The sequence below is a fragment of the Hemitrygon akajei genome, chromosome 7 (assembly GCF_048418815.1).
Source record: "Hemitrygon akajei chromosome 7, sHemAka1.3, whole genome shotgun sequence".
Classification (NCBI taxonomy): Eukaryota; Metazoa; Chordata; class Chondrichthyes; order Myliobatiformes; family Dasyatidae; genus Hemitrygon; species Hemitrygon akajei.
In genome coordinates, this window is record NC_133130.1 from 49391476 (window position 1) to 49417755 (window position 26280).

Below are 26280 nucleotides of genomic sequence, written 5' to 3' on the forward strand. Positions count from 1 at the left end.
CAAGAAAAATCTGTTATGTGCACCATGCCTCAATTAAAAAAACTTTCAGAGGATCTGAGAAGAGGAATTGTAAGACTGCATGAAGCTGGAAAAGCCTTGAGAATTCATCAGTCCACAGTAAGATAAATGGTCTACAAACGGAGGAAATTCAGTATTGTTGCTTCTCTTCCTAGGAGTGGGCATCCCGCAAAGATCACACCAAGAACACAGCGTGCAACGCAGAAGGAAGTAAAAAAAGAACCCAAGGGTAACAACAAAAGATCAGCAGAAATCTCTAGAACTTGCTAAAGTCCCTGTTCATGTGTCCACTATAAGAAAAACTCTGAACAAGAATGGTGTTATGGAAGGATACCACGGAGGAAATTACTGCTCTTCCAGAAATACATTTCTGCATGTCTCAAATTTGCTGAAGATGACCTGGATGTTCCACAACACTTCTGGAACAATATTCTGTAGACAGATCAGACAGAAGTTAAACTTTCTGGCAGAAATGAATACCACTATGGTTATAGGAAAAAGGGCAGTGCACATCAACACCAAAATCTCATCCCAACTATGAAGCACGGTGGAAGGAGCATTACGGTTTCAGGCTGCTTTGTTGCCTCAGCTTACAATTGTTGAGGGAACGATGAATTCCAAATTGTATCAAGACATTTTACAAGAGAATGTCAGGGTAGCCGTTCGTCACCTGAAACTTAATCAAAGTTGGATGATGCAACAAGAAAATATCCGAAACATGAATAAATCAACAACAGAATGGCTTTAACAGAAGAAAATTTGTGCTTTGGAATGACCAAGTCAGAGTCCAGACCTTAACCGAATTGAGATGCTGTGGTACGACATGAAGAGGGCTGTTCATGCGAGGTATCGCAGAAATATTGAAGAACTGAAACAGCTTTGAATGGAGAAATTGTTTAAAACTCCTCGTTGGCGTTGTGCAAGTCAGATCAGCAGCTACAGGAAACGTTTGGTGGAGGTTCTAGCTGCTGAAGGAGGTTCTACCAGTTATTGAATACATACTTTTTCTGTTCTGGATTGTGAATGATTAAACATATGTGTTCAATAAAGACATGAAAATTACAGTTGTCTTGTGTAATTAGTTTAAGCAGATAGTGTTTGTCTATTATTCTGACCTAGATGAAGATCAGGCTGCATTTTATGAGTAATTAATGCAGAAAACCAGGTACTGTAATTGCAAAGTGTTCACAACCTTTTTCTTGCAACTTTATTTACTAAAGCCCATCACCTCTACTGTGAAAAAGGCCACAGACAGGACCTTACTAGAGCCCTCTGTCATACGTCAGTTTTACACAATGGTCCCTGGTGTAGCCCATCTTCTTTGTGTATCTGTTGTCTCCCAGGGATGAGGCCTTTGGAGCTTCTGCTGGCATTTCTGTAGCACTGGGTCTTTACGGGAATGGGTTGTTAGCCCCATGACCAGCCTTCCTTTCATAGCTTGGCTTGGGACTGTCCATGGCAGAGTTAAATTACAATTTTGCTTTTGTAAAGTAGTATCTAATCTCATAGCATTGTGAATTTTTAAAGAAAATTTCATTTCCAGTAACAATCTCTAGGATGTTTTGAAGTACTCTCTTGTAAGTTATTGCCTTGGAGTAAAATTTTGTGTTGAGTTTAAAAGGGAAGTGCACTTCATTAATACAATGTAATTATGAAGTGCTCCCTAATATTCAATTAGAACATATTCAAATGTCTTGCTTACACAACTGTTTCCGTGGCTCTTTGTATTAAATAGTACTTCCTTGTTATTTTGTCAATTGATGCAGTATTTTACTCCAATGAAATAATCTGACAAAATGGGGGCAGGATTTTCAAGTATAATTATGCATTTCAAGATGAGCTTCTCCATCTGTTCCTAGTGTTTAGCTGAATAACGTAAGTTGAAATATTAGAGAGTATTGACTTCTCCAATTTTTTTTACTTTATCGTTTTATTAATCACAGAGTCACATAGCATAGAAAGGGGTCCTTCAGCCCACTAAGTATGCACTAATTATCACATTTATGTCATACCATATCTTTAAAAAGTTCCCCGTATTTCCAGCATCTCGTTCCAGATTCCTGCACACTAGCAGTACTTTTCAAAAGCCAATTAATATTCGAACCATCATTGGGATTTAGGAGGAAACAGGAGCATCTGGAGCAAACTCATCTAGTTACGGGGAGAACCTGCAATCTCCACAAAGACAGTTTGGGTTTTAACCAGTATTACTGCAGCTGTAAGGCAGTACCTATTGCAATTGGGTAGATACGGTATTGTGCAAATGTCTTAAGCATATATGTATATTTTAGGGTGCTGAAGACTTTTGCACAATATTGTAGCATTTTTGTGCTTTGCACTGTACACAGCAACAAAAAAAATTTTCATGACCTAAGTTGTGATACATCTGATTCTCATATTGCTCTCTACTGTGGACTGTGAGGCAGGAGAATGATGGTTGGGAACAGGAGAGGGGAGGGAACAGGAAGCATCAGAGAAACATTCTGTAATGATCAGTAAACCAATTGTTTGGAATTAAATGATCTTGCCTGGTGTCTCGGGACTGGATGTGTCTGCACCTACATCATTCCCCCCCCCCCCCCCCCACCCCATCCCAGCCTGGCACTCTTTTTCTGCCACCTGTCCCACAACCTTCCTTGCCATTTCACCCTCGCCATTCCCAACATCCTTTACTCCCATTATGTTTACAAACTTGCTCTCTGCTCCACACTGACAAATACAGTACTATGCAAAGTCTTAGGCACCCGAGCTATATATATTTGCCTAAGATTTTTGCACAGTACTGCATGTGCTGATGCAGCCACTCAATGTGTTAGATTTTCATCAGCAACAATCTTTGCAGTCTTGTCAATGAATTTCTTTGCTGCTTCATGATCATCAGACGCTTTATCATCACAAACCTTTAGACATTTAATGGCATGCCTTTTCTTAAACTTTTGCAACCAGCCTGCTGCAAATTCATAATTACCTTCAATCTTCAGTCTGTCGCATCATATGTTCACTCCGCTGTCAAATCCATCCTTTCAATACATGAAGGACAACTTCATTTTCGCTTTATGCAGTGTTTTTCTATTTTTCATTAACCCTGTGTTCATTACACATGTGAGGTCAATTCTCAGTACTGTCGTTGAGGCCTGCGCATCGCCTGGGAACCTTCCCAGTGCCTTGTGCAATTTTCCATTTGTGGCGCCATGATCAAAAAAATTTTGCATTTCAGATACTCTTGGATTTTGAAATTTTGAGGATGTACATTATCAGTAGGTGTATTTTGGTAACTATTCTATTTTGAGTCATACATTATGGAAAAGGACTGAACTGGTCCATGCTGATGAAGACTCCCATCTAAGCCAGTTTCATACCTCTCTAAGCCTTTCCTGTCCATGTACCTGAAGGAGTACCTTTTTAAATGTTGTCGATGTACTAGACTCAATCATTTGGTGACAAAGATGAAATGATAATTATCCAGTGGATTCTGATTAATTGGGACACATTGAGACAGTACATTTTGGGCCAATTAAGCAGCTGCCTTAATTAGCCAAAGATTCATGGAAATAGTTAAAATGTATTAAAAAAAAGACAAACTACATTTAACTGAGAAAGAAATTATGTATTTCAATGAAATGCAAAATAAATTAAAACACTGTCAATACCACTGTGTATTAATTCCTAATAGTTATCAGAGTCAAGTTTAGTATCACTAGCATATGTCGTAAAAGTTGTTACCTTAGCAGCAGCACAGTGCAATACATGATAATATATTAAAAAAAGTAAATCTATTACAGTAAGTGTGTGTGTGTATAAAACAGTGCAATAACAGATAATAAATAAAAAAAAATTGAAGTAGTGTTTGTGGTTTTAATGACCATTTAGAAATCATATGGTAGAGGGGAAGAAGCTGTTCCTGAATTGCTGAGTGTGTGTTTTCAGGTTTCTGTACCATTTCCCTGATGGTAACAAAAAGAAGAGGGCATGTCCTAGGTGACTGGGGTCATTAATAATGGACACCACCTTTCTAGGAACTGCTCCTTGAAGATGTCTTGGATACTATGGAAGTTTATACCCAAGATGGAGCTGACTAATATTACAACCTTCTGTAGCTTCTATCGATCCTGTGCAGTAGCACCCACTCTCCGCTCCCATACCAGACAGTGATGCAACCTGTCAGAGTGCTCTCCATGGTACATCTTTAGAAGTTTTCGAGTGTTTTGGGTGACAAACCAAATCTCCTCTAACTTCTCATGAAATTTAGTGGCTGTCTTGCCTTCTTAGTAGCTGCATCAATATGTTGGGTCCAGATTAGATCCTATGAGATTTTGACACTTAGGAACTTGAAATTGCGCACTCTGTCCACTTCTGATACCTCTATCAAGATTAGTTAATGTTCCCTCATTCTCCCCTTTCTGAAGTCCACAATTAGCTCTTTGGTCTTACTGATATTGAATGCAAGCTTATTGCTGTGACGCCACTCAACTAGCTGGTATATCTAACTCTTGTACACCCTCTCACATTCATCTGAGATTTTGCCAATAATGGTTGTATTGTCAGCAAATTTATTGATGGCATTTGAGCTATACCTAGCCATGCAGTCATTGGTATAGAGAGACCAGAGCAGTGAGCTAAGCACAAATCCCTGAGGTGGGTCAGTGTTGATCATCACTGAGGTGGAGGTATTATTACCAGTCCACACAGACTGTAGTCTTCTGGTTAGGAAGTCAAAGATCCAGTTGCAGAGGGAAGTACTGAAGCCCAGATTCTGTAGCTTATCGATCAGGACTTTAGGAATGATGAGGTTAAATGCTGAGCTACAGTCAATAAACAACATCCTAACATAGGTATTTGCAGGTGATCCAAGGCAGCCTGGTGATAGGCGTATTGCAGTGGGTCCAGGCCCTTTCTGAGACAAGTGTTGATTATAGCAATGACCAACCTCTCAAAGCATTTCATTACAGTAGATGTGAGTGCTACTGTATGATAGTCATTGAGGCAGCTCTTCTTGGCACTGGTATAATTGTTGCTTTTTTGAAGCAGGTAGGAACTTCCGACCATAGCAGTGAGAGGTTGAAAATGTCATTGAATACACCCGCAAGTTGGTTGGCACAAGATTTCAAAGCTTTACCTAGTAGTCCATTGGGGCCGGCCACCATGCAAGGGTTTGCCCTCCTGGGCCTCTGAGACAGAGATTACAGGGGATCTACACAGCTGTAGTTGCATTTTCTCTTTCAAAGCATTGAGCTCATCTGGTAGTGAAGCATCACTGTCATTTATGCTTTTAGATTTCTCTTTGTGGTAGTAATGTTCTGCAAACACTACCAGAGTTTACGTGCATCTAATGTCTCCTCTAACCTTGTGTGGAATTGTATCTTCACTCTTGAAATAGCCCTCCACAAGTCATACCTGGTTTTCTTATACAGACATCTGACACCAGACTGAAATGCCACAGATCTAGCCCTCAGCAGATGATGAAAGTGTTTCATCCATGGCTTTTGGTTTGGGCACTCATCATCACAGGTTTTAGTGAAGTTGGCAACAACTGCGGCATACTCATCCAGATTTGAAGATGAATGCCTGAATACAGTCCAGTCCACTGATCCAAAGCAGTCCTGTAAGCGCTTCTGTGCGTCCCTTGTCCATACCTTCTTGGTCCTCACTACTGGTACTGTAGTATTCAATTTCTGCCTATTCTCACAGAGTAGAAGTACAGCTAGGTGATCAGACTTTCTGAAGTCTGGATGTAGAATAGCACAGTAGGCATTCTTGATGATGGTGGTGTTGTTTCCTCTGGTTCTACAAGTGATTAGTTGATGATAATTATTTAGTGACTTTTTTCAAGCTGGCCTGGTTAAAATCCACCAAAATAATGGTGAAGGCCTCAGAGTGTGCTGTTTCATGCATGTTGATCATGTCAGTGGAGGAATTCATCCAGTATATGCTGCCATGTTCCATGCATCCTCCAAATCTTCATTTTCATTTTAACATTCAAGATAATTGTGAATACTTTCAAATTCTTAATACGTTCTAACTTGTTGAAGTAGTGAAGTCGTTTCATTTTCACTCCCGTCTGTTTCTGGTATCTCCTAGCTTAAATGCTTGAAGCGGCAGTGAGCAAAACAGTTCTGAATGAGCTTACTGCTTATTTCTCACCAACTATTAGTGACAAAAGTCACTGCTTTTTGAACACAAATACTTGCAACTGTTAGTATTCAAAAGCTGTTCGCTCTAAGCATGGTGTAGTGTCTAGCAACCACATGGCTGCACACGAGTAATGTTAGTTAGAAACTGTTCAGCAACAGCCTCCTGTTCCAATTAAGCGGCATCATCATCAATAGTGCGGTATCATATGAAGTGGGCAATTACGGTCTTTGACCCCAATTGCTCTTGGCAAATTTTTCGACAGAAATATTTTGCCATTCTCTGCTTCTGAACAGTCTCTTTACAAGAGGGTGATCACAGCCATTATCAATACTCTACGTAGATTAAATGCCTGGCAACAGCGGTCGCATAACCAGGACTTGGATATGCACTTACTGCTCAAACGACCCTGCACTGCCTCGGGAGGGGTGTGCAAGTGTGGTGGGGAGAGTAAGCGGGCTAGGGAAAGGAGTGCCTTGCAACTCCTTTGGTAGAGATGTATCTCCACCTCCCTACCTAAATGGCACAGTGTCCCAAATAAACAAAGGGAATCCCTGCTATTTCCTTGATTAGTTTTGTTCTTTAAGAGTTGTCCCAAATAAGCGTGTGGCCCAGTTATCTGGAATCTACTGTATTGTGTGACTTGGAAAACCCTTCTGCCTTTTTAACCTTTAGTTATTGAGGCTGCAAATTCAGCATGTGTCTTTGGAGTTGTTATAGTGCATTTTGCAGTTTGTACATATTGCAACCACAGTGATATAGGATGTAAAAGGGCACCTCACAAATGTTCTCTGAAACCATACATGGTCAAGTTATATTGCTTAACTGTTGTGAATAATTGACCTATACAATTGCTTCCTTATAAATTATTTTATTTTATAAAGGTGATGATGAACAAAGTGACTGGTTCTTTGAAGGGGATTCTGGTGGAGCATGTGCTATTGCAGGGGTCATTCCTTGGTGGGAGCATGAGGACGTCCTGGACCTGGAAAAGGAAGTGCCAGATCCGGTATTCAAGAGCATCTTAACAGGCACATTCCCTCTCATGTCACAAACAGCTCAGAGAGGTCAGTAGCATTCTTGCTTCAAGATGCATTTGTGAGGATGTGTTATGAGTAATTCAAACATGAACCATGAATTTCATGCGGTTGAAAATGTTATCTTGAGCCTCTGCTTTTTCATGGCTTTGTTAATTGCATGATTACTCTGATGAAAAGAATATCATTTAGATAAATTTGTTGAAATAAATGAGAGCAAACAAAATTTAAGAATAAATACGGTAGTTTATACAGAGGGGAAAAAATACAATTTTGACTATTTTTCGAACTTTCCCCAAGTCCCAAATGTTTAGTTAACACTAATTGTATTCAGTTAACAAATCTGGAGAAAACCATGTTTACCTAATTTTATATAAATTTATGAATCAAAAGCAGCTTTTATACAATCCTAGTTTGAACTGGGTGTAGTCCTCAAGTGTCAGCATACTTCTAGCACCAACATAGCATGCTCAGAATTTACCAACTCTAACCCATACTGATGTCTTGAAATGTGAGAGGAAACCCACCTGAGTGCAAACTCGTTACAGACAGCGGTGGGGAATTGTACCCCGATTTTCTGATTGCTGACGCTGTAAAGCATTGACCATACCACTGTGTTACCATGCCACCCTTCTTGGAGTTAGTAGTTCTTCTACTCTGCTTACTGAAGATATAAAGAATTACCTATCCAATATGCAGCACAAAAACAAATCAGTTGAATCCCCAACCCTCCCCAACTCTTTTTTTCGCTCAAAACTAATCACATATCACTCTACTCCATTCTCCTTCATTTACTTATACATTCTCCTCTATTTGCTGTAACCACAATCTTTGGTAGCATGTTCCAGGTATACAGTTAGAGAAAGTTATCCCTTTGGAATGCCAGACTAGAATTTTGTATCTTTGGAGTGACTTGAGTTCGCAACCTTTAAACTGTGAGATGAAATACTGATGTTCTATATACCATGAGGCACATATAATGAAGGTAATAACTAAACTTGTGAGGTGAAGCTTCCAATTAATTCCTGATTTGATAGAGTAGACGATTTTGCATAAATTCTGTTATTCTTCATATGGGATATCTGCAATAAAAGAATTAATCTGTTAATCCACTTTGAAGTATTTATTCTAAATCTAAAGCTTTGTCAAGCAACAATCTACAAAAACCCCAAGTGTTATGTTTGCAATTGCATGATACAGTTAGTATCGCAATTTAAATACATTTTTAAATATTAATTTGCTATAAATATGAGTATCTCCCAAAAAATTAATAAGTTTACTGTTGTATCAAATCAATACACTACCATTGACATTAAAATAATTATGATATATGTCAATTAGAGTATTAAAGTGCTGGGATAAGTGTGCCCATTATGCTCCTTTTTTAACTGAGAAAGCTATCAAGCAAGTTGTATCAGATTCTTTTAAACTACTTATTTGATAGGTTTTCAAACAAGACTATCCCAGCTGTCTGGAATGGGAAAAAGAAATGGCAGAAAGGAGTCTAGGAAGCTTCCCACAAAAGTAAGCATTTTCTTTTTGTCCTGTCTGGTTGTTATGATGGTTAAGATTAGTACTTTACTGAAGTTGTTCTTATAAAGACCTTGGCCTGTAACCTCTGCCCTTTCTGGTCATGGTTCAGGTGGCTATCTATCATTTGATCCCTATCCCACCTCCTTTCTGTCTCGCTTCATTGCAAGCCTGAGCATAGCTGGGATTTGTAGCCTATTTTCCAGTCTTATTGCAATCTCACAGTGGTGTTTTATAGGAGCCATTACAACTGATGGATTAGTTTTTGTGGTATTTATGACATATGACGTACCCATGGTGTTACCAGCAAAGGGCACGAAGAAAGGGGAAAATACAGAATCCTTCTCAAAAAGCTGGAGAAGTGTTGAGCTTTAAATCATAATGTGGAAATGTGTGTGTGTGTACAGTGCTGAGCTTTCTTTTTGGTCATTGATGATCTCTTCTGAGATTGTTCTAAGAGGAAAAGAAAAGGCTGCTGTGATCTGTGGTTGGTGAGAAAAGATAGCTGGCTGGTATGAATGACTAAACTGTGTCAAATGTGCTACCTCCAGATTAATCATGTAACATTTTTTTATATTCAGTTGCAAATTCTATTGAAATTAAGAATGAAAGAATAAGGTTGAAAGGTCTATAAAATTTATTAATTTATACTGACCCACTATTTGTTTTTATAAAACTATAGACATTTTGACATTATACTATATTAGCAAGGTGCAAAACTATTTTTTAATCCATCAAAGTTATTGAATTTTTAAAATTTCTTGTATATATCTGTGACAATGCATACTATTAATGCATTATGCATATTGATTACCAAACTGGAGAATATGTTGGGAAGGACTTAAAGTTGAATGAAATATTCAAGACTTTGATTAATTGCAATATTTTTACAAGAAATTTCACAAAATGAATGGATATCTGACAGGATATTAAATATCATGAAAGCTTTTATGATTATTTTTTTACTCCATTGCTCTGAGGTTTCAAATTTTATTTGGAATAATTTCATTATATCGTGTATTTAGTCATGGGGAAACAATGATACATAGAATAAGAAAATCAATTAGATTAATTTAGCTTCATTTTGTTTCAGTTTGCAACTTAAACCCTAACTATTCTTGTTTTATTTGGCTGCTGGAATGATATGACACTTTAAGCCTCGCAGAATTAAAACGGAAAGTTGTTCAACTGTATCACTAAATGGATTTAAGATTATGGATATGAAGAGGGTATCTAGCACCAGAGTCTTGTCACAGAATTAGATGTCAAAATTCTTCTTCAGTTTTAGATATATAGTTCACAGGCACTGGGTATGATTAATACATACAATCTAAATCATTGAAAGTTCCTCTGTTCTTTCCGTAAAATACAATAGAGCACAAATCATTTAAACCATGGGAGGATAACAATTGGAAAATAATGCATCTTCTCTACCAATGAATTGTCAGTTATATCTAATTTAACCAAAATCAATTCATCTTTCTTGCATTAGATGAAACTACTTGCAATAAATCTTCACCTAATGTTTGATCCATTTTTTTGATACATGTACAATACTTTATTTTCAAGCTTGCAATCCTGCATTTTAAATGTATGGAAGTATGTACTTTTTTTATTCTTCCATCAGAATCTATTGTTACCTATGAACCAGGAATTATTTGGGTTATAAATTTTCTCAGCTAATAATGTTATTCACGATTTAAAGAAAAAAAAACCTATCCTTAACAATTGTGTTCTTTTTTGCATTAATTTTGATTTTATTTCGATTTCAACTCACGTTAGTTCTTTTTGATATGTAATATATTTTTCTTAGATTTATTTCCTTCCTAGCCTGTTTTTTTTGCCCCGTTCACAGGAACTGTCTTGTTTTCTGTGATCGGAGAGATTAACTGGATTGTGCATTCATTGTTCAAAAGAGAGAGTCTATAGTGATTTGATGTGACTGTAGCAGTTAACAATTATTAGCTGATTGATCAATACCTTGCGCTATACTCCAGTGAAACAGTATTGGTGAAGAGAGAAGCAGAGTTCATGGCCTAAGCTGCGACTTTGCAATGTCCCAAAAATGACAGTTATTCAAGATTGTTTCATGTTATTTCTAGTACACAAGTGTAACAGAGAACAAGATAGTTGTTACTCTGGATCTGATGCAGCACAAAAAAAGCTCAGTATGTTAAAAGAACATCATAATAAAAAGACATATAAAATATAACTAGTATGTATAGCTTATACACATAGATTGATAAATGTCCATAAAGTGATGCTAGGCACAGGAGTATCTGTACATAAAGTGACTGACAGGAAATCATAAAGTAGTGGTGCTGGGAATTATGAAGGGGTGGGTTAGTGGGTGGAGGTGTTGATCAGCTGTACTGCTTGGGGAAAGTCATTGTTTTTGAGTCTGATGGCCCTGGTGTAGATGCTACATAACCTCCTACCTGATGGAAGAGGGACAAACAATTATTGACCACAGACAGTGGGATCCTTCATGATATTGATAGCCGCCTTCCGGCACCCTTCCATATGTATGTCCTTGATGGCGGGTAAGCTGAAGCTGCTGATGCAATGTGCTGTTTTGACTACCTGTTGTAGAGCCTACCTGTTCACCGCAGTGCTGTTTCCGTACCATGCAGTGATGAAGTGTGTTAGGATGACGTTCATCTGCAGAGTAACATGAGTATAGATAAAGACATAGTCCAGCTCTCTTCAGCCTCCTCAGAAAGCAGAGGCATAGGTGAGCTTTCTTGATTGTGTAGAATGTGTTCTGGAACCAGGAGAGGTTGTGTGAGATGGACACTCTCAGGAATTAATACTACTTGCATTCTCTACTGTCGTGCCACAGATGTAAAGAAGGGTGTAAGTGGTGTGAGTTCTCCTGAAGTCAGTAACTATCTCTTTTGTCTTGTTGACATCCAGGAAAAGGTCATTTGCTCGGCACCAGGCTTCGAGCTTTCCCGCCTCCTCTGTGTAGACCATCAAGGAGTTGGTGATGAGCCACACCCTCTGTCATGTCATTGGCAAACTTGAAAATGTGATTACTTGAGTGTTTGGCTGTGTAGTCATGTGTGAGCAGAGTGTACAGCAGTGGGATCAACACACTCTTGTTGAATGTGGGTTCAACAATACTCTATTATTACTTTTCAGTATCCAGAGTACCAAAGTGAAATCAGTAATAGTGAAATTCATGTCTATTGAGATTTTTCATAGTATTGATGCTTTGTAACTACAGGTGGCCACATCCTAAAACTTTACTTTTTTTTTAAACACTGAAGACTTAAACTGAATGTTATTTAAAGGGAAAGACACATTTTTCTGTGTTCATAAACAGATTGCAGCACCGATCTCTGCAAATTGTGGGATTGCACATCTCGTACAAGCTCTCAAGGTCCCATAACACATTCTACATAATCGAGAATGCTCACCAATACCTCTACTTTCTGAGGAGGCTGAAGAGAGCTGGACTATGTACATCTCTACTCATGTCATTCAACAAATGCACAGAAGAGAGCATCCTAACATGCTGCATCACTGCATGGTATGAATAATGCACCACAGCAGACAATGGGAAGTGAAAACTGCCCAATGCATTGGTGGTTCCATCTTACCCGCCATCAAGAACATAACTGTATTTGCAGAAAGGTGCCAGAAAGAGGCCAGCAATACCATGAAGGCTCCCACCCACCCTGCTTACGGACTGATTGTGACACTCCCATCAAGCAGGAGGCTATGTAGCATCCATGCCAGGACTATCAAACTCAAAAATAACACCTCCACACACTGTCTCTCCCACCATACCAACCCCACCACCTCGACTTCATCATTTTGTGTCAGAATCACCTGATGCACAGACACACCAGAGCCTAATATAACTTAATGGACATACAGTCAATCTATGTATTTAAACCATCTTATGTTTTATTGTGTTTTTTTAACTATTGTGTTCTTTATCTTCTTGTGTTACGTACCCCATAACTGGGGCACTTACCAGCAAAGATAGAGAGGTCCGTTGAAGTCTGATGGTACTATTTTTAAAAGTCTTTATTTATAAAGGGGCACAAAAATAAGGTTAATACAAACATTCAGATAATATACGTCGTCAATACTCAATCTAAAAGCGCGGGTATAGTAATAATCATCAATAAGAAATAGCTCTATCGTTTGTCTAGGGGGTAATATATTGTCCGTTGGAAATATAAAAGTCACTCAGTTCCTGCAGGCTTCTGGTTTTTGGGGACCGCTGGGTTTTCACTTGTTGGAGAGAGAGAGATTTGTGAGAAAAGAAACTTGCCCGGGTCTTTTGATGAGGCCAATCCGTTGAGTCGGGGGAGTTGGTTCCCCGTTGTTAGTTCAAGAAAATCGTTTCTGTGGTACCCGCCACCGGCTCCCAGGCAAGGGAACCGAACACACGTGGCTTCCTTCAAATGGCTGCCCGCTATTACGGGATCGCTAGCGTGTCTTCTGGTGCGTCTGAGGGGCCGTCTCTACAGCCCCTCTTTTATCTTGACTCGCAGGGTAGTAGATGTCAATCAGGTTGGGGGTGATGCAATCTCTCTCTCAACCCGCCCACTTTGCCCGAGGGCTTGCACATAGCCCAGTCCCCAATCCACAAATGTGTCTCCAAGAGACAATGGCCAATGTCGCGTTATTTTGTATCGCCGGGGAACGAGGCGTCCTGCACGTCTCTCTCCCATTTCCTGGGCCCACTGACCCCCCCCCCCCCCCCCCCGTGCTCTTGCGATTCTCGCAAAGGAGGGGGCTGCGGTCATAACACTTGTGTTTCTTTTCTTCATTGGATCAGATCCAGGATATCATTTATTTTGTTCTCCTTTACTCTTGTGTGAAGGAAATAACATTAAACAATCTTAAATCTTGAATCTTGAAAATAAATCTCAAGGAATATTACTTAAATTGGAATTTTACTCACCACGTTGTCAAGCGTTTCAGCAGTTTTCCCTTCATAAATCAGTGATCAAAATGAGGTATTACCACGAGAGCAGAAATACAGATGTTTGTAGTTCTAAAGTTCAAATTTCAAAGTAAATTTATTATCGAAGTACATATACAATCCTGAGCTTCATCTTCTTGCGGGCGTTCACAGTATATACAAGAAGCGCAATAAAATCGATGACAAACAATCAACGTGCAAAAGACAACCAATTGAGCAAATACAAAAAAAATTAAAAATAGCTTTTGAGCTGTGATTAGCCTCTCAGTCCTCAGTATAAACCATATAGAATGTTGACTAAACACACAGCCTTGTACTGGTAGAGACTCTGATATTGTCAATTCAAACTGATTAGGGTCTGCAAGAGAGGAAATCGAGCATCCAGTTGCACAAGGAGGTATTGAGGCCAATGTCTTGCACCTTATTGATTAGTTTTGAGGGGATTATAATATTGAAACCTAAGCTGTAGTCAATGAAGAGCATCCTGATGTATACATCTTTGCTGTCCAGATGTTCCAAGGTTGAGTGAAGAGCTACTGAAGTGGCCCTGGCCTGTTATGACATTGGGCAAATTGTAGTGAATTCAAGTCGCTTCTCAGGCAGGAGTTGATATGTTTCATCACAGTGGGTTTAAGTGCTACTGAATGATAGTCAATTAGGCAAGTTCCCAAGTTTTTCTTAAGCACCGGTATAATTGAAGCCTACTTGAAACAGCTAGGTGCCTTAGACTTGCTGAAGTGAGAGGTTATACATAGCAGTGAACATTCTAGCCCATTAATCAGCACAGGTATTTAGTACATAGCCAAGTACCCCATCTGGGTCGGGTGCATTCCATGGTTTCAACCTCACTTTGGCCTCAGATACTGAAATCACAGGGTCATTGGGGCTGTGAGAGTTCATGAAGGTGCTTTCATGTTTTGATCTACTATTAGATTTTTTAAAAATCAGTCAAAATGGGAGAAATGTTATTGATCAAAGGGTACATAACCAATATGTTTGAGAGAGGGAATGAATGTCAATAAGCTTCATCTTTTATAGCACCTTCAGAGTAACAGAACCATGCCAAGCAACTACACAGATGCTTGAGGCATGGTTACCAGCAATGGAGTAATGTTCCTTGAGATTTTGAAAGGTCCAGAATTGGAGATGGTTTTCTCAGAAATTTATGGACCTTGATGCATTTATGGTGATAGGAAGGGTCAAGAGATTTGAAAATGAAGGTGATACTTTTAAGGCCTACTTTAATTGCAAGCCAATATAAATCAACAAGCAACTTTTGGACGGCCAGCAGAGCTTTGAGTTGAAGTAATGGACTGAAACAAGGAAGATCAGTTGAAATGTATCACCAAACTCAGATATATTCTGTTTACTTTAAATTATAAACCATGCAGAAGAATGCACCTCTAAGAGGACCACAATCTTGTCGTAGTTTGGAGGCTTATGTTCCTCAATGACCTGAAGAGCTATGCTGGCTCGAGTCACCGCCTTATGCTTTAGCTCTTCATAGGGTCACCCATGTCAAACAGGTCATAGGTTAGAGGCCAGACTAAGAGTGGCCCACAAGTCCTCCAGCTTCAAGGCTTCAGCACAGGGAAAACAACCCTGACTTGGTCAAGCAAAACTGTCACAGCAATAGCAATGAAGAATCCTTTACATTTGTGTGTGATGGTGTTGCTGAGTCTCCACTCACGACTTGCATCGCTGATAGGAGTGAAAACCGAAAGGAAGCTGCTGGCATGATGAAGGAAGCCTTGAACGCTGCCAAGGGCTAAGGACAGACAGAGATGGATTCATTCCTTCATTGCTGCCCTAAATAAGTTGGTAATTATCAAATGAGTATGTATCTCAGACTAACAAGAATAACAAAAGTCTTCAAAAGAAGTTGAGGAAAATCTCCACTTCTGCAATATTTGAATATTGAGCACAATTTCACAATTCAGAGAGGGTAGTGGCAAGATGAAGCCAAGTATGATCAGAAAGCACCATTGCCAAACAGTGATTTTTAAATGTGGTCGCTGAGGTGTAGTACGGGGATAAAAAAGAAGTTAGAGTTGTTCCTCAGAAATCCAGAGTTACTTGTTGGAATGGCAAGAAAATGCATTGATTGTTATTTTCTGGCTATAATTTCATAGATAATAGAACCAAGCAAGAACATTACTATCAATATTGAATAAAGAGGAAAGTCATTAAAGAATGGTGGTATGGCTATCATAATTTAATGTTTTAATTTTTGTAATCCAGGGTACCCGTTCTTACCTCTCAACAGGAAAGGGAACATTTGATAACTATTAAATGCTTATTTTGTAAAATTTAATTGCTTTGTTATTATGCCATAATACACCAATAGAGTTTGTTAGTGTGGAAACAGGTTGTTCGGCTTGATCCATATAACCATCAAGTACTCCACTAATTCCAGTTTTTTTTTCCTGCCACCTCCAAATTCTACACACACTTACAGGCTAGGGGCAATTTACAGAGGCCAAGTGAATTATCACCCGATGTGTATTTGCTATTTGGAAGGAAAATGGAGCACCTAGAGGAGACCCACACATAGTCACAGGCAAAACCTGTATACTCTAATCATTTTGTACTGGGGGTCAGGATTGGATTCAGGTCACTAGCTTTGGAGCTTTGTCACAATTCTGTTTTTCCCTTATTGAGTAGTTATAGTATTTTCTGGTCTTGTTCATTCTCCTTCGATGTTTAAGACTTAATTGAGGATAGGGTTTGAGGCAATGCTACAAATTTGGTAGCCCATTTGGGAGAAAAAAAGAAATCTTCTAAATATTTTCAGGCTCTGTCAGTTTCTGAAGTCAAAACTTCATAATCACAGCTAGCTCAATTTTCAAAGCAGCAGGAAATTCACAACTTTCATAGATTATTGCATATCTTCACTTGACTAAAAATTATACTTGCTCGTTCATTTGATTATCACTTAAATCCTTCTTTCTTATGGGATATCTGCTCTTGACCTAAAGCTGTGAGTTTTAATTTTGATTTTGATAAAATAAAGTTTGTGTTTTACTTTTGTGTTTTACAAATAGAACTAAATGCAGCCAGTCATATTTTAGAGATAATTTAGAACAAGGGAGCTTTCTAGTAAACCAGAGTTATTTCAATGATACATAGAGGTAATTAATTCTGTTACCTTCATTAGCTGATTTTTTTCAAGTTATTTCCCAATATAATTCATCTATTGTGAGTTATTCATTATTTTTATGCCATGGAATAATGCCTTAAATTGTAATAGGCATATATGTAAATAAAAATAAAAGATTAAAGCAGGAATAATGCTATAAAACCACATCAGAAAGTACAAATTGGATATTCCACTTCTAAACATGAAACTTGCTTTGCAATAAAACTAAATGGTTTTGTTTGCGTATGTTACAATTAAACCTGGAGAAAATTTTGATGCTAAATCTTGTACCACCTCTGCCAATAAAAGGGCTGACTTGTTTAACACCTTGATAGGCTTATTTGAGACAGTAGATGTGTAATCATGTTGAACTCTGTTTATATCTGTTCAGCAAGATGCAAAAATGTGTGATTTTTATTGCAAACGATTGAATAGACAAGTCTGCTAAATTTATCCTACCCTAAGGGATAGCCTGACACCATGAATTTGTCGATGTCTTGTAAACAAATGTATGGTAGTGCTTTTCTGTTGAAAATAGACATGTTGCACTGAAATGAAGTTGTAGAAAAGAGTTATAGCAGTTTTCTAGCATGTGGTAAATGGAGAAGTGATATATTGCCTAAAGTAAATTATTGAGTCAATAGCTACTGTGATATCAAAATGATTTATTTTAGGAGTTAAAAAGCCATTTGTTTGGATTGATTAGTATTCATTAATTATGTTAATTATACAGTGAGAAAACAGATGTTTTATAGAGCTAAGACCAAGAATTTATTACAGGTCCTATTTGTTTAAGTAAAAATAGTACCATTTTATATTATTGTGTACCAATGTTATAAAATACTTGAAGTTACAAATATGGTTTGGTTTGGAATGTACACTAATTTAAATCCATTGATTATTTCCAAACCTTAAATGCAGAGCGTGCTCACTGGCAAAGCAATCTAGCTGCAATGCTGAAGATCGGTTTGATAAATGATAAACCTTATTTCACATTTGGGTTCATAACATATATATGTTTAATATACTCCTTTTAGTTGAATTAAATTTATTTCTGAAACATTTTTATTTTATCTTTTTTTTATATTTCACAGTGTCTGTGATTAAAATTATCTGAAGCCACAGAAAACAATCACCAAGATGGCCTTATGCTAATATTCTATTTTTAGTATTAATGGAAGTGAAACATAAACCTTATTTGAAATCCTGCAGTGACAATGTGTATTTACAGAAAAATGTTATCTTTGGATAAAAGCATTTTTAAACGCCTGCAACTTGAATATAGGATCAGACTTATTTAGCAAGCCACAAATACCTGAGGTTCTGGCTGATCTTAAGCTCGTGACAGATATCCTAAATATTAAATTGTGCAGTGGTCAGTGTAGTAAGATCAAAAATAAAAAGATGTAATATATCAAGAGAAAAAATAAATCTTTTCTACCTTTTGCATCTGCAAAATGGTGTTCAAATTAAGACACCATCTACTTTTCTTTGTGTGTACAGAATTAGATTTTAATATGAGAATTAGGACTGGGTTGATACATTGAAGCATCAACTTGTACTGTGGTTTGGAATGGCAAGTGAAGACCCTAGTTTCTCATTAGGAATACTTAAAATTAGAAGCCAAATCGCAAAGTTGAATCACATTGACAGTTGTGAACTGCCAAGTATGGGAATATTTTTAATGGCTAATTTTCAAACTGATTTTTCGTTACTCCAGAATCTAGATGATCTATTGTGCCAAACTGATGTTACTGTAGATGGTGTGATTATTTTTGTATCAGCTTGGCTAATTCTGAGTAAGTGCAGGACATATGATATGTAACTAAATTAATAAAAACCTCAGTGGTCATTAATTTTAGTTTGTGTGGTAGAGGTGGGGGAGGGGAAGATGCTTGTGGGGGTTGATGTAGTTATTTGCAGGGAAAAAAGGGCAATTTATTTATCTTTTTTGTAATCTCACATTTTGTTGCTAAAGCAAAGATCGAATGATGAAATAGTCATCGCATCATAGAGTATAACGGGACCGAAACAGGCCCTTCGGCCCATCTACATGTATTGGACTACTATTCGGCCCAGTCTCATTGACCTGCTCCTGGATCATAGTCCTTCACACCCTTCCCATGTACTTATTGAAACTTCTCTTGAATGTTGAAATCTAACCCACATCCACCACTTCTGCTGGCAGCTTGTTCAACACTCACCAACCTCTGAGTGAAGAAGTTCCTCCTCATGTTCCCCTTTCCATTCCCCGTCAGTAGTTTAAGGTTCAGATGCACCATTGTCCTCATCCTTAGGGCAACTGCCATACTATGATTTTCAACTGAAGAGACAGAAAAGAAATCCAACTGATGGGCAGACAGTGAATGCCCTGCACCACCATTGGACAATTGATTTCTATAGCCATGCATCCTCAACTGAACAAGCATAAATCCACCAATATAATCTTTAGTTAAAGAACCACTTTTTTTGTTTTTCTTTTCATTTCTTTAAATCTGAACAAGCGTAATGTTAACCTTACAATTAGAGTTGTCAGTATTCATGCATGTGAAGCTATAGTTGATGCTCAAATATTTTGAAGTACAGTGCTGTAGGCTTTGTGATATTTTATGTTAACTGTAGAAAAATATTTGTTGCCTGAAAATACAATATTTACACATTTAACAGAAACAAGTATAAATTAGTATGTACATAAAATAGGAACAGTATTATATGACACAATTATTAATTCCCATTATGATTTTTTATTAATGTTTCAAGTGCTCACAGTAGAACTAAATGCATATATTTAGATTTGTCATACACTTTTGTCACAACAAAATTATTTTAACTGTTCACAAGAAAAATGGATCAAGCAATATTCAGACTTAGAAATATTCAAATATACCGGTACATTAGAACTATAATCAGAAAATGCCAGAATATTCAATAGAAAGCATCAGAAGGGAGGTTAGCAGAATTAGTATCTCATCTCAATCACTTTATTTCAGACAGGTGATGAAAGGTCATTAATCTGAAACAAACTTTTTTTTCTGTTGTACCTGTGGAATATTTCTTGCTTTCACTGTTTTTGTTTCATATTCTAGTATCTCAATTTTTTGCTGTACTACTAGATCATATAAAGATGAATAATAATCTGCAGTTCTTATTGACCTCTTCAACAGTAACACATTTCCATGTAATGTTTTCAACTGCACATACACTTTCTGATGGTCAGGAATCTTTTCATTCAAATTGCATTTTATTTTATTCTGTGAATGTGGAAAAGGAGATGACTCAGTTAACAGAAAAATGTACATCCACATTCTGAGCTATTTTATAAAAAGTCTTTGAAGGTGTAACTAAAACTAAGCCATTTAATATCTATTAACCTCTGTGAGCTTTCTACGTACATCTAATTTGGGATGCAGATCTGACTACCTTTTTGAGGTTTCAGTCAGAAGGCTATATACTTGTAACTTTGAGAAAAACCACCAAACCTTTAAAATAGGTTTCTAAAAACTATTGAGCTAACCACAATGTAGACACAGTTTGAAATATCCCTGGTTAAAAATATTTTTATTAATTTTGATCTTCTGAAACAGTTGACAGCCAATGAAGTGTAATTATTGTCATGCACCAAGTATTCTTTGATCCTGAGGGACTGACTAAGAAGGAGATAGTGAGGCATGACATCTATCCTCTGCATGATGAGATTTCATCATAAGATTTTTTTTAAATCAAGGTTTTTTATTTTGAGAATGTAAGTTAGGAGGGAAATTTGTTCAGAATAACTCCTTTGTTCTTTGGAAAACATCTCGAAATCTGCTATCAACTAAGATTATTTGTATAGATTCCCAGACACCTTGCTATTTAGCACCAGATTTTTTTTCTGGTCTACTTTTACTGGTAAACTTAATTTTTTTTAGGTTATGGGATTTCTGTAAGGTAGGGAAACTATAGTGAGCCTACAGTGCAATCGACTAGTACATTTTTCTTGAATCGTGGAAGAGTGTTTTACAAATCTAACATTAAGGATGGTTTAAGGTTAAGTTTTAATGACCAAAATATTGATTTCTCAAGTTTTTCCATCATTTTTAAAATCTGATTTGTCAGTCATGTCGTTCACAACTTATAGTGTTTTCATTAATGTGTCATAAATCCCAATGTGATGAAACCAGTTTGAAAAACTTAATTACTCTGTCTTGTATGGTATGTATGGGAGATTGGTTGCATATTTTAGTACTGGGACTAGACTGTGGTTGCTATGTTGGGTCAATCGTTTGGACCGGGTGGTGAAATGTTAATTGAAAAATAGTCACATACTCCCTAATGACTAGTTTTAAGGTTTCTTAAGTGCGTAGTTATGATATTTTGAGTACATTCATATTCTGTCTAGGTATTCTTTCACTTCTTTACGGAACTGTTATTGTGCCTTTCTGCCAAGAAAATATTTCAGCCTTAGGAATGTAGTGAGATGTTAAATCTGTATAATATACTTTGGTGTGTAAACATATGATTTAAAACAAGAATTTTTCTAGGTCAGCATGCTGTGTTGCTACTTAACAAGTGTTTGTCTGAATATGTATGCTGAAGGATTTTGTGCAAAATTTTATTGTATGTCATTTAAAATATCATTTACTTAAAATAAGCTGACAATTCTGGCATTTCTATGATGTGCTTGTTTAATAACATTTTACTGAAATATATTAAACTATTGCATAAACATCATTGTTTGATCATCTTGTACTATATATCTTAATGAACTAGTTTAACAGTTCTTTAAGAACTCCAGTAGAAATGAGAATCTGGATTTAGTTAATGAAATGTCCACATGGCAGAAAAATACAACAAAAGATGCTGGAATATGGAATTTAAAATCAACAGTGCTGGAAGAACTCAGCAGGACAAGCAGCATCTATGGAGAAAAGAGTACGAGCCAACCATTCAGTTTGAGACCCTTACATCAAAACTCAGATGGAAGAGGAAAGGTTGCCAGTAGTTAGCAGTAAAAGGGAGGGGTGGGACAGGTAGTAGAAGGTGATAGGTGGAGCAGATAAACAATTATACCAATGATTGGAAGCTATCCAGCTGAATATGAGATATTATTCTTCTACTTTCTCTTTGTAGCCTCTCCATCTAGTTCCACCTTTCACCTACCAGCCCCTGCCCACTCCTCTTTCCATATTGTTATAAATGTGTATAAATAAATTATATTGGCTATCTTTCCTCTTCCCTGTCACTGAACAGATAATGCTGCTTCATCTGCAGAGTTATTCTAGCATTGTGTTTTTGGTGCACTTGCTGTAAATCCTGCCACAGCAGAGCAAAGAAATGTCCAGCAAGCTGGCTGAGCAAAGATCCCCCTCTCTTTAAAAGTTCAGCTTTCATTTAGGGACGTTTTGCTTGATAGGTGTCCTTTTGTACCGGTTACACCTCAATTTCCCCTTCTCTGGCTTTTCAGATAATCTCAGAACACTGTCCTCATGTTGTTACCTTCATGCTTAGTATTTAAGAGAATATCTTTCCCTCATTCATAACTCTATAAACCCATCGCTGAGAATGTGTGGTTTCTTCCACAATGTGAAGACAGAAAATGAAAAATGTAAGCTAATGCTAATGTTTGTGGCACCTTTTCTTGAATTGCATTGCAGAATTAGCTTCATAGCTTGTTTTTAGTAGTGTCCTTTTGAGAGCAGCACCCATGTAGTGTGGACGTTGATGAAGAATGAAGGAGTGCTTTTATTTTCAGTTTATTATTTCTTTAATTCAATTTTATGGTTAAATTGTCATAATCTAGCTATTTTAACAGTGGTGCTTTAAATTTAAGCAAGTAGCCTTTAGTCTCCCGGGTAACTAGCATGAATTGGTTAATTGAAGTCAGGTGAAATACACAGATACAATTTCCTGGGAAAATAAATTTGTGAGGCAATCTACAAGCACAGCATGTTTTTAAACCAAACCATTATTTGTAGCATTCAGAGTGTGGACTTTGAGGTTAGGCTGACAGTGACATAATTAAATAAATGGATAAAAGGCCATATGAATGTATTGCAGTACGTGGGTGTTGATGGCAACTATTGGCATCCATGGAAATCCTGTCTGCAGTCAGTGACTGCATTGACTTGCTGAGTTCCTCACACATTTTGTGTGTTTTGCAGTAATTATCTGCAGCTTGAAGAACTTAAACTCAGAGAGTTGATGAGTTGGGGTCTGAGGTTTGTGCACAGTGATGCTTCAGGGAAGAGAGAAGTAACTCTGATTGCTTTGTTTTAGAAGATAGTATCCTTTGGTTAAACTCAGAGTAATTGGTCACTTGAGAGAAAGAGAGGTGTATGATTATGGTTGAAGCAGATACAGAGAACAAGAAGGTAGCATTGTAGGAACATTAATCAGGCTAAAATATGTGAGGTTCTTGTAGCCTTTGTAAATAAGAGCAGAGATTACAGAATATTTTAACAAAGTCATAGCACAATGGGATACAAGTGATCATTTGCATAAAATGGAAAAAGATATAAAGGGAATGCACATCTTTCTTTAACAAAGAAAGATGTAAAAGACCACAGATCTTTTAAGGGTAGTAATATAAGTAGTGATAACTGGAGTCCAGCAGTGCATATATTTTCAAATGGAGATAGCAGCAAAATTTGATAAAAAAACAAAACTTGAATACATACAAGCCTTGGGGAATTAATGGCACAAATGGAATGGAGCATAATATAGTAGCTACTATAAAAAAAGTTTTGTTTGGAGAAAACTGACTATGGTTGGAAATTAAAACTTACAGGATATTTTTAGCAGAGAGTGGCATAACAGAAAAAGCAAGCAGGTAACCCAAATTTTGAAGATGGGATAGAGGTTAAGCTTGTGAGAACATTATGAGGAAAGATAATCAGTTTGTCACAAGCTCCAAAACAATGACAGTGAATCAGAAAGTTAGGGAGGTTGGGAATAAGGGTAATGCTTGTTAGGCTTTCCTAACAAGAGCAATGCTTGTTTATGCTTGTTCCCTGTGTTATGAGAAACAAATGCATATAGCAAAAAGATCAGTAATAGTGTGAAGAACAAATTTGCAGTGTGTATAGTATGTGGCTTTCTACCTTAGTATTTTGAGAGGCCATTGAGATAATAGGATATTTGATATTTCCGGTATTCATGTCCAAGTAGTTCTTCGGTTGTCCATCAGAATCCGATGACGATATCCACTCCTTTAACGGTGAGATCTTTGATGACTATACAGCCCTATCCTGGACCCACAAGCTCTATTGCAGGTGGGACATGTATATGTGGTAGTGGTTGTAGTGATGGCAACCATGGCTGCATTTCTCCTGGCTCTCTTCTGCTGACTTCTGGTTGTTCTTTCCATCTCCAGAATACGAACCCTGTCCCTATACAGCTGTCGCCAAGTGTTACTGTCAGCAGCAACATCCTCCAAGTCCTCGGGTCTGATCTTGCACTTCCTTAATGCATTCTTCATTTGGTCCTTATAGCGCTTCTTCAGCCCTCCAGCTGAGCGTCAACCATGATGTAGTTGGCCGTGTGGGGTAGCAGATATGGGGGCATCCTTACCACATGCCCCAACCACTGCAGCTGACGCTGGGTGATCATGGCCTCAATACTTCTGCAGTTGGTCTTTACAAGTATTTCAGTGTAAGGCACCCGCTCACGCCAAGTAATTCCCAGGATGCACTAAAGGCAGCTTATGTGGAAGTGCTCCAAGGACTTGATGTGATGGCTGTAGGTTACCCAAGCTTCACAGCTATAAAGGAGGGTGGTGACACAGACCGTTTTGTATACAGTGACCTTTGTGGAGGGACGAATGCTCCTGTTCTGAAAGACTCTACGCTGAAGTCTCCCAAAGGCAGCTGATGCCTGTTTAATGCGGCTGTGGATGTCGTTGTCAATGCCGCCATTCTCAGAGAGAATACTCCCCAGATATTTGAAAGATGGCACTACTGACAGCTTTTCATCACCAACATTGAAGGCAGGTAGGGTGGGTGGGACACTGGTACTCCATTGGCAAACCACTTCTGTCTTGGTGGTCTTGACAGTCAGCCCCATCCTGCCGTACGCTCTCACCGCCACAGCAAGGACAATCTGAAGATCCTCCGGAGTATGGGCCACAAGAGCACAGTCATTTGCATACTGCAGCTCCAGGACCCGTTCTCTATGGAGTTTGGTGGTTGCTTGGAGCCTTCTAATCTGACGTCCACTGCCACACCACTGCTATCCTCAATCTCATTGTGGAGAAGCTTGGTAACACACAAGAGGAGGATGTTAAAGAGCACTGGCGCTAGCACACACCCCTGCTTCACCCCTGTGTGTACAAGGAAGGGCTCGGACTCTTGTCCTCCTGTGGACAATATATAGTACAATACATCACAGAAATAGCTACTTCAGCTCTTTATGTCAATGCTGACCATTCCACTTATCAATACTAATCTCATTTACCTGCATGTAGTCTATATGCCTGGTGATTCAACTACTTGTCTAGCTACTTATTAAATGTTTTGAGAGTGTCTACCTCCACAGGCAAGGTGGATTCCAGCCACTGTGGGAAAAGAATCCCCTTTGATCCCCTCTAAATCTTGTAACTCTCACCTTATACCTATCCCCTTTTTTTTTTAAGTAATTAATAACTGGTATTTTATTAGGCCTTAAAGAAATAGAGATTATAATAAGACCTGTTGACCATGCCAATCTCTCTCCTTCCTACAAGTGCTGAGCAAATATTCTCTTCCTCACCACACTAGCCTCTAGTATGTTTGCTCCCTTCCTTCTCCCCACCCTGTCACCAGTTCCCAACGACACAGTGACTCCAGTGCCAGTAAGTTCATTTTGAACTCATCCCCTTCCATGTGCCCAGTCAGGCCTATACAGTTCTGTTTGAAAATATTTAATTTTTTTGTCTTTATTTTACCTCAGAACCAAAAGATTGTTGTTCAACCTCATCTGTACTGCTTTATCTTAGGTTGTACTTCAATTCCAGGTACCTGTATAGAGGTTTCTACTCTGTGAAGTGTTGTATTTAGAGTTCTTGCTTATCTCTTGTAAATGCATGGTTTTTATGTATCACCTTAAGTATTAGTAAGCACAAAAGCATTGTCTTTTAATGCATGGATGTACTGGTTTGGAGTTTTGCGGTATACAACCCTGGGAAGACAAATAAAAGTACTTTGAATCTTTATTTTGAGCCAAACTTCTTTGGAATGACAGTTGGTGTGAATGATAGAAGTGTATTAAAGTTGGAGGTGGGAGACAGGAGAGGGGGGAAATTGTCAGTACCAATTAGTTTACTTTATTCTGCAAGTCATGTTCATACATTGTACCTGAAGATTTAAAGAGTAATTCAAAAGATAATTTTGGCATTCTTCATTTTGTATTGGCAGCAAGCTATGGACTTGCATTTACTTTTATTTTAGAAAGAAGAATTTGGCCACTTCTAACAACTAACTGGCAGGAGAAAACTAAAATAGGAGCACAGCTTGGTTAGTAGTTGAGGT

General features: G+C 38.0%; 1 protein-coding gene across 8 annotated transcripts in view; it reads left to right on the forward strand.

Annotated features, from left to right (window-relative positions):
• Window positions 1-26280, forward strand: part of gpatch2 (G patch domain containing 2) — a 282543-nt gene that overhangs the window by 27447 nt on the left and 228816 nt on the right. For 7 of the 8 annotated variants that reach the window (XM_073050815.1, XM_073050812.1, XM_073050810.1 and 4 more), the window contains exons 4-5: window positions 7032-7214; window positions 8629-8708. In XM_073050815.1, coding sequence (XP_072906916.1) covers window positions 7032-7214; window positions 8629-8708 — 263 coding nt within the window. Of the gene's footprint in view, window positions 1-7031; window positions 7215-8628; window positions 8709-17892; window positions 18027-26280 lie in introns of those variants that run through there. The other variant, XM_073050816.1, reaches the window with a different exon arrangement.